This window comes from Jaculus jaculus, chromosome 21, assembly GCF_020740685.1.
Source record: "Jaculus jaculus isolate mJacJac1 chromosome 21, mJacJac1.mat.Y.cur, whole genome shotgun sequence".
In the NCBI taxonomy this organism is placed as follows: Eukaryota; Metazoa; Chordata; class Mammalia; order Rodentia; family Dipodidae; genus Jaculus; species Jaculus jaculus.
In genome coordinates this window covers 6,451,714-6,466,470 of record NC_059122.1, presented here as the reverse complement: position 1 = coordinate 6,466,470, position 14,757 = coordinate 6,451,714, and the positions used below count along the sequence as shown (strand labels likewise).

At 52.2% G+C, this 14,757-nt stretch overlaps 1 protein-coding gene across 3 annotated transcripts in view; it reads left to right on the top strand.

Annotated features, from left to right (window-relative positions):
* Ssbp3 (single stranded DNA binding protein 3) overlaps positions 1-14,757 on the top strand; it is a 203,209-nt gene that overhangs the window by 165,468 nt on the left and 22,984 nt on the right. Inside the window, exons 6-7 of one of the 3 annotated variants that reach the window (XM_045139243.1) lie at positions 6,536-6,616; positions 7,872-7,931. The exons of 1 other annotated variant lie outside the window; for it this stretch is intronic. In XM_045139243.1, the coding sequence (XP_044995178.1) occupies positions 6,536-6,616; positions 7,872-7,931 (141 nt within the window). The remainder of the gene's footprint in view (positions 1-6,535; positions 6,617-7,871; positions 7,932-14,757) is intronic. One more of the 3 variants, XM_045139244.1, reaches the window with a different exon arrangement.

Here is a 14,757-nt window from a genome sequence, read left to right as displayed (position 1 = left end):
CCCTTTTTTCCCAGTGGTCTTCTGTGAGGACAAAAGGCGCACAGCCTGGGCAGCGGGCCACTCTGGGACCCCAGGGCCCTACAGAACTCGGGCCTCCGTGCCAGCCACAGCCTGACCTCATGCCTGCTTCTGCCAGACTTCCACCCCCCCCCGCCCCCGCCAAACCCAGGAGCCTGGGCGTAAGTCCCAGATCATTTATCTGTGAGTGTGGACTTTCTGAGTGTGCGCAGGTGGTCATGAGAAATGTCCAATGAGAAGTGTCCAGTGAGGAGGGAGCAGAGAATTTGGGGACGATTTATGGCTTATCTTTCTTCTCCTTTTTTTAAAAAAAAATTCAGCATAGGGCTGGAGAGATGGCTTAGCGGTTAAGGCACTTGCCTGCCAAGCCACTAAGGACCCAGGTTCAGTTTCCCAGGATCCACATTAAGCCAGATGCACAAGGGTGGCTCACGTGTCTGGAAGTTCCTTTGCAATGGCCAGACTAGGCCCTGGAGCACCCATTCTCTCTCTCTCCCTCCCTCCCTCTCTCTCTCTTCCTCAAATAAATAAAATATTTTTTAAATCAGCATAGGTTTGTTTTTCTTTAACCTGATTTTTAGTTATTTATGAATTTTTTTTTAGTCCTCAGGAGCTAGCATCCCTCACCCCCAGAGTCCGTAGGTTAAAGCACTGACCTGGCCAACCTTGTGGTGCCCACACACATTCCTACTTCTCCAATCCCCACCAGTGTTCAGGGTGTACCCACAGCTTCTTGGTGTAGCTGTGTTGGCGACATGCCAGAGCCTGACTGGCCAGGCACTCCCCCACAAAGCTCCCTGAGGACAGGCAGAGTGTCAGAGACGTGGAGAAGGAGGCAGCCCGACCTAGTCCAGAACCGAAGCAATCAGGAGACTTGGAGGTGCACCGTGACCCGGACCCCACTCCTGCCCTGTCTGTAAACGGTCCTTTCTCGCTTCCGGAGCCTGATGCTCGGACGGCGAGGATTTTCCCATCATGCCACAGCGCCTCCCTCAAGGATATCTTCCGACTGAGCATAGGGACGTGGTGCTGGGGTGGGGGGAGGTCGGGGGGCTCCTACCAACACTGGTGAAAATGCTTTTCCTCAGACGCTGCCTCTTCACTAAACCCATCTGTGCCCAGACTGCAAGGTTTTGTGAACCAGCTTGCCTAGATCACACCCATACCACAGCCTCCTGGGCGCTGCCTAAGTGGCTCTCCAAAGCTGCTGGAGATGTAACACTGCTCGGTGCTGAAATTACGGGGGGGCGAGTGGGGGGGGAGAATGGAAACCAAGGACGGGGGAGTTAGGTGTCTGCGGGAGGAGATCTAGAGCCGGGCTGTGAGAGAACGGCAAGTCCATTAACAGCGTCGGGGGGGGGGGGGGCCAGTGTGAAGGCTACATTGGATGTGGGTGTGTTTGCTACCTTTTCCCAAGATTCAGGAGCAGGGGTTCCCTGTTATTATATGTCCCTTCCCCCCGCGCCTCAGGGGTCCCATGTTGTCATTCCACGGACAGTGTGGTATAGTAGAACGAGCTCTGCTTGGGGCTGGAGGGATGGCTTAGTGGTTAAGGCGCTTGCCTGCAAAGCCTAAGGACCCAGGTTCGATTCTCCAAGGCCCCATGTAAGCCAGATGCATAAGGGGGGGGCTGCATGCACCTGGAGTTCGTTTGCAGAGGCTGGAGACCCTGGTGCGCCCATTCTCTCTCTCTCTGCCTCAGATAAATAAGTAAATACATCTTTAAAAAAAAAAATAGTTCTGGGGCTGGAGAGACGGCTTAGCAGTTAAGGCGCTTGCCTGCAAAGCCAAAGGACCTTGGTTCAATTCCCCAGGACCCACGTAAGCCAGATGCACAAGGTGTCACATGCATCCGGAGTTCATTTGCAGTGGCTAGAAGCCCTGGGGTACCCATTCTCTCCCTCCCTATCCCCCTCTCTCTCTCTCTCTCTCTCTCTCTCACTGTGCCTCTTCCCCTCTCTCAAATAAAATAAATAAATACAATTTAAAAAGAAAAAAGAGTTCTGCTCAATTAGGGGGCTGCGGTTCTCCTCCTGCCTCCTTGGTGACTCGTGGAGAGAGCAGGCCTACATTCTGTAGCCGTCCTGGGCCTCGGTTTACCTGTCTGGGAAGTGCCAGGGAGCAAGGTAATCACCCTGTATTGGAATCGTGGGTAACTTAGGCCAGTACTCCATCGTGTCGGGCTCCCTAACCATAACCGGCCCAGGAGCCTTCTTGGATGGGTAGGTGTTATTTCCGGACTCAGGCTCCCCTGAGCCCTCCACCCCCAGCCCCACCCACCCACCCAATCGGACTTTGAAGCCTGCCTCTACCACTCAGTATTAACTGCTGCAGAGTCCGGGGTTAAGTGCAGGGAGAGGCCATGCTCCTTCCCCTTTAATTGGAATCAGCACAGTCGGCGGAGGTGCTGGATTCGAACCCAGCTCTTTCCAAGCCCGTGCCCTTAAGCGGATGGGGACACGAGGTTGCAAAGGGAGGCCTGGCTGTGTTAGAAAGCTTGCCTCAGCGAACGCCCTACACCGGCTCCTCTGACCTGGACCACAAATCCTGCCTCTGTCCTGGGCTCCTCTTTTCCCTGTACATGTAGGCCGTTGTGGGGAGAAATAACGGCCCTGAAAATCTGTAAACCGAAGCCGCCGAGGGTGGTGGCGCACGCCTTTAACCCCGGCGCTCTCGGGAGGCAGAGGTAGGAGGATCGCCGTGAGTTCGGGGCCACCCTGAGACTCCATAGTGAATTCCAGGTCAGCCTGGGCTAGAGTGAGACCTTACCTCGAAAAGCCAAAAAATAAAAATAAGAAATCAATACAAAGCCACCTGTAGCTGGGCAGCTATAGCTGTCATTCCCCTACGCTCTTAGTGAGGCTCAACCATCCTGATCTATCCAGTGTTATGTAGACCCATGACAGAACCCCTCTAGCGTCCACAAGGGAGACTGTCAGAGCAGAACTGGGCCCCGGGTGCTTGTCTGGGTCAAGCAGGCTTCCAGACAGACCCAACTTGGGATTCCGCTTTCACTAAAACGTTCAACAAGTGGATCCCGAGAAGGCCCGTGGTGGGCGGAGGGACATACGCCTGCCGGGGAAGCTGATCGATGTATATATATGTGAGATGTTGGGACACCCACCACCTCTCCCCACACCACGGGCCTCTCCTGTCACCTAGCCTGTCTCTTGAAACTTCAGAGAGATGGCTTAGCAGTCAAGGCACTTGCCTGTGAAGCCTGAGGACCCAGGTTCAATTCCCCAGGACCCACGTAAGCCAGATGCACAAGGGGGGTGCACACGTCTGGATGTTTGCAGTGGCTGGATAACCTGGCATTTAAAGTATTAAAAAGGAAAAATAGAGAGGAAGTGGGTGGCCCACTGGCTCCTGACCCCACACAGCAGATCCCAGAAGGGGGCAGACCTGTGAGGTTCTTACAGAAGTTGGTCAGCATCTCATGGGCAGGAGAGGCCCTTCCCACCTTGACGAGGTGGGTACGATTAAGCTTTTTCTCAAATGGGCCGAGGTCGTGGCGGGCATCCCTCTGGGACTACTGGCTTGGGTCAGGATTCTTGTGGTTCTCCGTGTCCCGTCCCTCACAGCCTCAAGTCTATGAGGGGATATCTGAGCTGCTGTTCCCCCCCACCACCACCACCAATACTTGGGTTCTATCAACTGCTCCCACAAGACAGTGGACCAGGGCCTCACCGGCAGACATTTGCCACGTACGCTGCCCTCTGAAACCTGGGCCAGGGGATGGGGGGGGGGGATTGTCGTCTCTTGGGAAGACGTAAGACCGCCGCCACCATAGGGCTGTGTCAGGCCTGGGTCTGAACCCTAACCCGCTGAAACAGCATCAGTTGATGCCCCCGCGGTAAGCACACGGAGGTGTCCCATGCATGTGGACAATGCCCAGCAAGTACAGTAGCCACTAATCCCCCCCCACACACACACACACGTACACCCCAGCCTGGTGGGGAGCACAGGGGTGAGGACCTCACCCAAGACACGCTTGCTTGCTGCGTGAAGGTCACTTGTGTGACCAGCGGGTGAGTCAAGGACCACAAGGGAGTTGGAGGCAGGCACCTCTGTGGCCAAGAGCCGGGGGACCTGACAAAGCGGCCTTTTGCCCCCTCTTGGCAACTGGACCTCACCCTTGAACTCTCGTTCTCCGTTCTTTTTAATTTTCTTTCTTTCTTTCTTTTTAAGGGGGTTGGCGTCAAATTATCTCGTTTTGTTTACATTACACCCAAGTTTCGTGGTACAAAAGGCTTGCAGGTGCAAATATGTCCCGCCTTCATTAACTTCCCCCCCTCCCTTTTTAATTTATGTGATTTCAATTTTCCTTCCCTGTACTGTTAATTAGGGGACCCTCTAATCAGCGCCATTATCACAGTGGCACTCGTGTTTAGGAAAGCCGCTAAACAAATGCTTGCAAAATTGCTAAATGGCTAATTAATGTCTGTTAATTAAGAAAATTGCTCACGGTAACAAACCATGCCGTTGCTGGCAGCCGCTAGAAAGACACACACTTGTTGGAATCGGTAAGCGTGGCAGGTAGGGAACATCTGCTCCTCCCGCGCTCTCCGGAAGCGAGCAGCCCCTGGCTGAGCCAAGATAGCTCCCCAGGCCTGTCCCCTAGCGGAGTCCCGGGCTGCTGACGGCCCGCCTCTTGCTGTGCACACCTCCTGGCTCTGGCAGTGCCCGTCCCTGCCACCTCCCCGGTGATAGGATGGGTCTCCCAGTGAACCCAGCCTGGTCCCTAGACTGAGGGTGGAAACGCGATCACTGTAACTTTCCTTTTTGAAAGCTAACCGCCGGAGTGGGAGGGGCCGGAGAGATTGCTCAGAGGTTAAGGTGCTTGTCTGCATAGCCTGAGCACCCAGGTTCGATTCCCCAGGACCCACGTAAACCAGATGCGCAAGGTGCCGCATGCGCGTGGCCGGAGGCCCTGGTGCGCCCATTCTCTCTCTCTCTCTCAAATTAATAAATAAACTTTTAAAAGTTAACCGTTTCCAGGCATGTTGGCGCGCACACCTTTAATCCCAGCACTCGGGGGCAGAGAGGAGGATCACCATGAGTTCGAGGCCACCCTGAGACACCATAGTGAATTCCAGGTCACCCTGGGCAAGAGTGAGACCGTACCTAGGAAAACTTAGAAAAAAGAAAAAAAACTTAACCACACTCACACTTGTTCAGAATTTTCCTCAGACTCCCAAGACTGATAGGTAATCACTGTGGAAAAGAGTGAGTGCATTGGGGCATGCCTCGTGTCCCTAGCCTGAATCCAGCCACAAGGCTCTGATCGTTTTTTTGTTTTGTTTTTTGAGGTAAGGTCTCACTCTAGCCCAGGCTGATCTGGAATTCACTATGTAGTCTCAGGGTGGCCTTGAACTCCTACCTCTGCCTCCCGAGTGCTGGGATTAAAGGCGTGCGCTACCACACTTGGCTTCGTATATGTATTTTTTTTTTTTGATGTTTCAGGATTTAAAATAATAATATTAGTAATAATAATAATGGTTGCAACTTACTAAGTTGATTTCAACACCCACGAATGGGTCGCAACCTGAAAGCCGGCCAGCCCCAGGGGTTACATGAATTCATTGCTCTTTCTGTTCCGTGTGGAGTTGAGGTCGACATGGCCCAGAGGTGCTCAGGTCAGCTTGAATCGCACGTGGCTCACCCCATCACCTGGTGTGGACCCCAGTCCCTCCACCACAACGGTCACACAGACAGACCTCACGAGACCCGCTTTCCTTCCTTATCGGTAAATGCTTACCAGGTCCATTTTGAAGTGTCCACTTCAAGAAGCGTGGAAACCCTGGCGCCGCCCACCAGGGGTGGGTGCTTGGTAACTACCACCTGGCCCTGTCATCCTCCTTGGTTCAGACCGTGGAACTATCTACTCTTTCTCCCACGTCTGTTTGCCCCCATCCTCAGCCCCAAGCCCACCCTTGCCAAGCGAGCTCATTGCCTGTGCCCGTCACGATTAGCCCTGGATACATATACTATTCCGACTGATTCAGGCCATCGGGTCTCTGTCCCCAGACTGTGAGCTGGGGTGGGGTGGCGGGTGTTCCCACCGCACGGGATTCCTCCTCACCTCGCCTGCGGGTTTTGCACCTGAGTCTTGGGGTGCCCTTTTTTTTTTTTTTTTGTCCCTCAGAGTCTGTCTCAAGCAGCGTATTTAGCATGGCAAACTGCTCCCTGGTAGCCCGTGTCGAGCAACTCGCCTCTTGTGTGTTTTGGACCAAGGTGCTTCATTCTTATTTTTTTATTATTTTTAATTTTAATTTTTTGTTTTTTATCTTTGTCCTCTCGAATCCCCTGTGAGTGTAACCGATAGCTCCCCCCCCCCTTCCGCCTGCCCGTGAGCCATCGAACCGGGACACAAGCAGCTCCTCCACCGCCCGCCTGCCCGCCCGCCCGCCGCCACTCTGCGTTTTTTGGTTTAATTTTTTTTTTGTTCTTTTAAGCTTCTGCGCTTCTCCATGTGCTGTGATCTATAACCTGCCTCTACTGTCTGGCCTCACAGGGTCCTCCGGGGTCACAGCCCTCGCCTCACGCACAGCCTCCACCCCACAATCCCAGCAGCATGATGGGACCCCACAGTCAGGTAAACGCGCTGTGTGGCTCGCTCGCCCGCCCGCCCTCCAGCCGGGGGGGGCCCGGGGCAGGAGGAAGAGGAGAGAGCCCCGCAGAGGAAGAACCAAAAAAAAAAAAAAAAAAAAAATCAAAGTGTGCTCTAGTCCAGCATTGCCTGCCAGCCTTGATTGACAAGCTTAATCTAAAACAAAAACAAAACAAAAACAAAAAAGCCGGGCGTGGTGGCGCACGCCTTTCATCCCAGCACCGGGGGAGGCAGAGGTGGGAGGATCGCCGTGAGTTCGAGGCCACCCTGAGGCTCCACGGTGAATTCCGGGTCAGCCTGAGCTCGAGCGAGACCCTGCCTCGAAAATATATATATATTATATATATGTATGTATATATACATATGTGTATATGTATGTATGTGTATATATATATATATATATATATGTCTAAAGGTAGGCTTCACTTAGACATCACACCCCTGCTTGAATATGAAACCAAGAGAGAAGCAGAGAAATTTTCTGTGACCTTGTCTGTGGCCTTTGCGTTTTTATTATTTTTTCTCTCTCTCACTTTTGATTTTTTTTTTTTCTTTTTTTGAGTTTGGTTAACCATTCATTCGTCACTGAGGCTGCGTCCCCTAGCCTTTTTTTCCTTGCCGCACTTCTGCTTTCTCGCCCATTCTCCCGCATTAAGTTAGAGAGCCCACTGTCTCCTTTTCCTGTTTCTCCATTGCATTTCTCACCCCCCCACACCCCAAAAACAAAATAAAAAGGAAATCCTCGCTCCCCTTCCCATTCCTCCTCGTTCAGTGGTCTCTCGGTGTGTATGTGTGCGTGCACGCGCACACAACTCTTGACTGCCCACCTGTAGACGTTAACATCCGGGTCCTTTTTCTGGTTCTCTTCCGCGGCCTCCTCTGCCCCGCATTGACTTAACCGTTCTGCGTCCTGCGCAAAAGTCCCGGCCGCCCGCCCGCCCGCTCCTCCGCCCAGAGTAAGGTCTCAGTCGGCCGGGGTGCAGGTCAGCACCCTGTCCTCTCTGCTCTGCGCAGGGGAAGTTTTACCCGGAGGGAAGAAGCTACTGGAAGAGAGCGCGTGAAACATCACTAGTTGTTTTTTATTTTTGTTTTTTGTTTTTTTTTTTTTCCTTTATTTTTATTTATTATTATTATTATTATTTCGGAAACAAACTGGACTTGGCAGAGTGTAGAACGTTTGTGTTTGTCGGTGTACAGTTGCCGCTCAGGCTGTCATTGAACTGATTCCCTGTAATTACAGCCTTTTATGTCGCCACGCTACGCAGGCGGCCCCAGGCCCCCGATCAGAATGGGAAACCAGGTACTGTACCCTTTTACCACTCTCTCTCTCTCTCTCCTCTCTCAGCCAACTTTGGTTCAAGTCAGAATTTGGGGCAGGACAGGAATGAAGGGGTGGAAAGCCAGATTTTTAAGGTGGGGTTAGCTGGAAACGGGTCTGCCCTGAGCCTACGGTACACACCATTTGATCTGTCTGTCAGGGGTGGGAGTGTGTGTTTGGGGGGGGGGGCTGGCACAGCCCGTCCTGGGTTTCAAAGGACAGCAGCTGGGTGGGATTGTAGGGGCTTCCCCCCTCCCCCCTTGGAGCTTTTTGAGAATTGCCACAAGGCTGGTAAATATAACCCTGCTATGAGGTGGAAAAGTGGCCCGTAGGAATGCATAGCCCAGGAGGCTGGTTTCCACACGGCAAAGTGTCCATGAGGTTTTTCTCAGTGGAGTCTTGTCGGCTTCCCAGACCAGACGAGCAACCGGGAAGGATTTGTTCGTTTGATTAGGGGGCTTAAAAAAAAAAAAATAACAACTTTATTTTTAGTATTATTTATTTATTTATTTGAGAGTGAGAAAGAGGGAGGGAGGAGGAGAGAGAGAATGGGCGCACCAGGGCCTCCAGCCACTATAAATGAACTCCAGACGCGTGCGCCACCTTACGCATCTGGCTTACGTGGGTCCTGAAGAATCGAACCGGGATCCTGGGCTTTTCATTTTCAGCCTTAGGTTGTTCTCACACCTCTTCTAGCCCGCGAGGACTGGAGGTTCTAGGGGATCTGAAGAAGCAGGTCCCCGTGGTGCCTTCCTGGTCCAGCAATCAAGAGCAGACAGAGAAAGAGGCAGACAGATAGAGAATGGACGCGCTGGACTCCAGATGCGTGCGCCCCCTTGTGCATCTGGCTGACGTGGGACCTAGGAATCGAGCCTTGAACCGGGGTCCTTGGTCTTCACTGGCAAGCACTTAATCACTAAGCCATCTCTGCAGATACGCCCCCTTTTTTTTTTAAGCGCTAAGCCTTCTCTCCAGGTTTGTTTGTTTGCTTTTTTGTTTTGTTTTTTCCAGGTAGGGTCTCCCTCTAGCCCAGGCTGACCTGGAATTCACTATGGAGTCTCAGGGTGGCCTTGAACTCACAGAAATCCTCCTACTTTTGCCTCCCAAGTGCTGGGATTGAAGGCGTGCTCCGCCACGCCCAGCAAAACTTCAGCTTTTCGAGCAAGATGGAATTTTAGGGATGTCACATTTCAGGAAGCAGAAGCTCTAAGTAGAGGAGTGACTGTCCTAAACCTCCCAATAAGCTGCTAACTTAGCCTGCCTTTGTGGAACATCACTGCCTCCCTCGGCTATGGACGCATCACCCAATGGACTCCTTTCCTGTGACACTTGTGTCACCAGAGTGGCTTTTGGCAGTGATGGGGCTTTTCCTGTGGCAGTTGAAGGCCACAGAGAGGGAGTGTAGGTATTTCCTTCAGCAAGTCAGACTGAGCAGCAGGGACCCGAGTGCAACAGGTGGACGAAGCCAGGCTCACGCCTTTAATCCCAGCACTCGGGAGGCAGAGGTAGGAGGATCATCATGAGTTCGAGGCCACCCTGAGACTCCATAGTGAATTCCAGGTCAGCCTGGGCTAGAGTGAGACCCTACCTCTAAAAAAAAAAAAACAAAAAAAACAAAAGACAGACAGTAGATTCATCATCCTCTCTAGTCTTCCCTCTAACCTCCACCAGGAATCCAATGGTATTGCCCCTGGGCTGTTTGTGGGGTGTCTTTAACGGGGCCACCAGGGTTAGCTCCTGCCACAGTGGCAAAGGAGTAGATTTGGGCTGGAGAGATGGCCTAGCGGTTAAACGCTTGCCTGTGAAGCCTAAGGACCCCGGTTCGAGGCTCGGTTCCCCAGGTCCCACATTAGCCAGATGCACAAGGGGGCGCACGCGTCTGGAGTTCGTTTGCAGAGGCTGGAAGCCCTGGCGTGCCCATTCTCTCTCTCTCCCTCTATCTGTCTTTCTCTCTGTGTCTGTCGTTCTCAAATAAATAAATAAATAATCTAAAAAAAAAAAAAAAGGAGTAGATTTGAGCTCACATAGCCAGCACGTGCACCTTCTGGAGAGGTTCCTGAGGAGACCAGAAAGCCTGTGTTCCCTGGCTTAGCCTCAAAAGCCTTGTGAGATCTGCCTCCTGGGGCTGCTGTTTTCAGCGCGGAGGATGGTGAGCAATAGGAAAGGGAGTTGCTGTAGTCAGGTTCACATTGCTGGTAGAAATCACCCAACCAAGAGCAGCTTGTGGGAAAAAGAGGTTTGTTTTGGCTTACAGGCTCGAGGGGAAGCTCCACGATGGCAGGGGGAAAACGATGGCATGAGCAGAGGGTGGACATCACCCCCTGGCCAACATCAGGTGGACAATAGCAACAGGAGAATGTGCCAAACACTGGCAAGGGGACACTGAGTATAACACCCATAAGCCTGCCCCCACCAATACACCGCCTTCAGGGGGTGCTAATTCCCAAATCTCCATCAGCTGGAAACCTAGCATTCAGAACACCTCAGTTTATGGGGGACACCCGAATCAAACCACCACATTCTGCCTCTGGCCCCCACATACTGATATTGATATATGTTGTAAAAAATGCAATGTATTCAGTAAAACTTTTTTTTTTTAATTTTTTTTTGTTCATTTTTTATTTATTTATTTGAGAGCGACAGACACAGAGAGAAAGACAGATAGAGGGAGAGGGAGAGAATGGGCGCGCCAGGGCTTCCAGCCACTGCAAACGAACTCCAGACACGTGCGCCCCCTTGTGCATCTGGCTAACGTGGGACCTGGGGAACCGAGCCTCGAACTGGGGTCCTTAGGCTTCACAGGCAAGCGCTTAACCGCTAAGCCATCTCTCCAGCCCTCAGTAAAACTTTTTAAAGTCCCCATAGTTTTTATTAATTCCAGTGATGTTCATATATCCCCACTGTCCAAGGTCTTTTAACTGAGCCATGATACCAAAAAAGAAAAAAAGAAATCGCCCAAAAACCATAAGAGTGTAGAATAAACATTCACACTGCAAAAGATGGCATTGGGCATAGCAAAGAAATACTCAAGCAATACATGATTTAAAACAACCAGGGAAAACATCAAACTCTGTAGCTCCAAGCCAACAACTCTAGTCAGTGACAAATCTCCAAGTCCGGTAACTAACCAGCAGCAAGTCCCTGGAGTTCCAATTCCGCCCTTCCAGCTAGGCTACTCACAGTCCTGGAAAACTTCATGGGGACCGGCAGCTTTCCTTAGCAGCCATCTCGTGGTCCAGAATCTCCACTGCAACCCACGGTTCATCCTCACGGCCCTATGGGGTCTCCATGCAGGCAACCAGCAAACCTGCTTCACACTGCCCATGGCCATTTCCAAAGCCCAAGACCGCATTGCAAACTCAGTGACCCTCTTTCCTGAATTTTTAAACTCCACAATACCAGGTAGGGTGCCAGTTTGTTAATTCAGGGGCGAATAAAGCAGACTTTGAAGAACAGGAGCCTCCTTGAGCACTCAGGCCCCTTCAAAAGAGTCTACATTCTTCCTGTTGCCCCAGCACAGGTCAGCTGGCCCAATCTCAAAGGTTGTAATTTCTCAGTTGCAGCTGAACGGGCAACAGTTCACCCAAAGATTTTTCTTTCTGTGCCATATCCCTCTGCTCACACCAGTTCATTACTACGCAAAGCAACCCTGCACAACTCCTCAGGACATGGGTATAATAGCAAGTTTCCCACACAAACTGCTAGCCCAGTCCAGGCACAGCTCTTTCTCACCCAAACCTCACAGTCCATAGTTCTTTCAGCTCTGACCAGAACAGTCCATCAAGCTGTACTTACAGCACTGCAAGGCGTCTCTTAGGCCAAGGTTTCAAATCCTTCCACATTCCTCTTAAAAATCAGCTCCAAAAGGCCAAAGCCACACAGTCAGGTATCCAGCAGCAACCCCACTCCTTGGTATGACTTTACTGGTGCAGTCAGGTTCACATTGCTGGTCGAAATCACCCAACCAAGAGCAGCTTGTGTGGGAAAAGAGGTTTGTTTTGGCTTATAGGCCCAAGGGGTAAACTCCATGATGGCAGGGAAAACGATGGCATGAGCAGAGGGTGGTTATCACCCCCTGGCCAACATCAGGTGTACAGTAGCCACAGGAGAGTGTGCCAAACACCAGCAAGTCAAACTTATGGCTATAATAACACCCATAAGCCCGCCCCCAACAATACACTGCCTCCAGGAGGCGTTAGTTCCCAAATCTTCATCAGCTGGGAACCAAGTATTCAGAGCGCCTACGTTTATGGGGGACACCTGAATCAAACCACCACCACAGGGGTCTAGAACCTCCAGCTGTCAGATACCCACATACCTTCCAGAGGAGGCCTGGTTGTTGTCCTGGCAGAGAGCTAGTGTGAGCTATGGGGAAGTTGGCATTAGTCCATTTCTTGAACCTCGACCAGGGCTGAGGAAGAGGTTACCCTACAGTAGCCTGTGCAGTTGCCCTGGAGTGTCCCATCCCCTGTGGACCCTAAGGGACATGTACAAGGTGATGACCGCGTCTGTTCTTAGGGATGAGGACTTCAGACTTACGGGTGTGGTGGGACTGATTTCTTTGGCCTTCCACACTCCCCCCGCTCCCGCCCCACCTTACAGAAGAGCCCAGACTGTGTGATTGCCGTCTCAGCAATAGCAACTTCCAGGACCGCCCTCAGCCTCCGCACCTCCAGCTCTGCCCTGGAGTCGTGACACCCCAGCAGGCTTAGAACCCTGCTACAAGAAGCAGCCATCGGGCTGGAGAGATGGCGTAGCGGTTAAGCGCTTGCCGGTGAAGCCTAAGGACCCCGGTTTGAGGCTCGGTTCCCCAGGACCCACGTTAGCCAGATGCACAAGGGGGCGCACGCGTCTGGAGTTCGTTTGCAGAGGCTGGAAGCTCTGGCGCGCCCATTCTCTCTCTCTCCCTCTATCTGTCTTTCTCTCTGTCTGTCGCTCTCAAATAAATAAATAAATAATTAAAAAAAAAAAAAAGAAGCAGCCATCAAATAATAGGGCTGGAGAGATGGGTTAGTGGCTAAGCGCTTGCCTGTGAAGCCTAAGGACCCCGGTTCGAGGCTCGTTTCCCCAGGTCCCTCGTTAGCCAGATGCACAAGGGGGCACACGCATCTGGAGTTCGTCTGCAGTGGCTGGAGGCCCTGGCGCGCCCGTTCTCTCTCTTTTTCTCTCTATCGCTCTCAAATAAATAAATAAATAACATTTAAAATAATAAAATAGTGGTGGCGCACGCCTTTAATCTCAACACTCAGGAGGCAGAGGTAGGAGGATCACCATGAGTTTGAGACTACAGAGTGAATTCCAGGTCAGCCTGGGCTACATTGTGACCATACCTCGAAAAAACTACAATAATAATAATAATAATAAACCAGCCCCGGGGTGGCAAGAGAGACCCCAGATGACTTTTCAGTGCCAGGAACTCAGCGAGGATAGTAATTCCCAGGAACCCAGGGAAGAAAGTAGGAGAAAGTGAACCCAGGGCTTGGATCCCGCCTCATCAGCTCTCAAGACAGCAAGTGCCACTTTGTGCTGCCCAGCCAAAGGACATGGGCGGCCCTCTTGAAGGTCTGTCCCTTCATTCATTCCCTGCCTCCTTGTTTGGAACCCTGCTTGGAGTTCTCTGGTGGCCAGAGACAGATAAGTGCGCCCCACTGGGCCATCTCATAGGTAGAGCGACAGAGAAAGAAAGAGGCAAAGAGCGAGAGAGAATGGGCACTCCAGGGCCTCCAGCCACTGCAAACGAACTCCAGACGCGTGCGCCCCCTTGTGCATCTGGCTAACGTGGGACCTGGGGAACCGAGCCTCGAACTAGGGTCCTTAGGCTTCACAGGCAAGCGCTTGACCACTAAGCCATCTCTCCAGCCCCATTCCTTTCTTGTGGACTGATCCCCTGCAGGCTTTAGCTTAGCTCCGTGGCCCTCTGGTCTCCCAGGCTTTTTCCAAACTCTCCCGTAGGTTAAGAGCTCCTGTTTTGGTCTGAAAGATGAAGTATTAGGAGCAGGGAACTTAACGCCACCTTTTCTGGTCTCTTTTTCCAAATTTTAGCAGCAACGGCCTCAGCCCTTAGTGAATGACTTGTAATGGTGTTTTGTTTTAGCATGACTCGTGGCTCCTTGTGCCCCCTTTGACCACTTAGCGAGCAAGCTGTCCTTTCTGCGCTCTGCTTCTGTACTGGCGGCTGCCTTGCCATTTCCAAGAGTGGGAACACGTAGGGAGCCAGGAGCCCCGGTTGGCTCTGCTGGCAAGGACTCGGTCCCTTGGCGCCCTGGACTTTGTCCCTCTGAACCTCGAAGACCTCCTTTTCAAGGGGCCCCCCCATGGTGGACCGGTGGGTCTCCTGGTCCTCGTTATGGGGAGCCGTAGCTGAAATGAGTTAACATTTCTGGGGGTGAGGGAATGGCTGGAGGAATGGCTCAGCGGGTAAAGGCACTAGGTCTGCAAAGCCAGAGGACCAAGGTTCGATTCCCCAGGACCCACAGAAACCAGATGCACACGGTGGCGCATGCTCCTGGAGTTTGTTTGCAGCGGCTGAAGTCCCTGGTGTATGCCCATTCTCTCTCTCTCTCTCTCTCTCTCTCAAATATAAAAAATAATTAAAAAAAAAAAAATAAGCTGGGGCTGGGCTTAAATTGCAGCCTTTGGGGTTCAGGTAGGCAGGAAGGGGGGACGCCTCTGCCCCTGGAGTAGAGTGTCAGCAGGGAAACCCAGGTCGCGGCTGTGCGAGCCTTGAGGTCCAGAGAAAGAGCCTTGCATGTCTCCCCGCCCCCCCCCCCCCCAGATGCTTGCAGGGGCAGGCACTTAATTGTCTTAA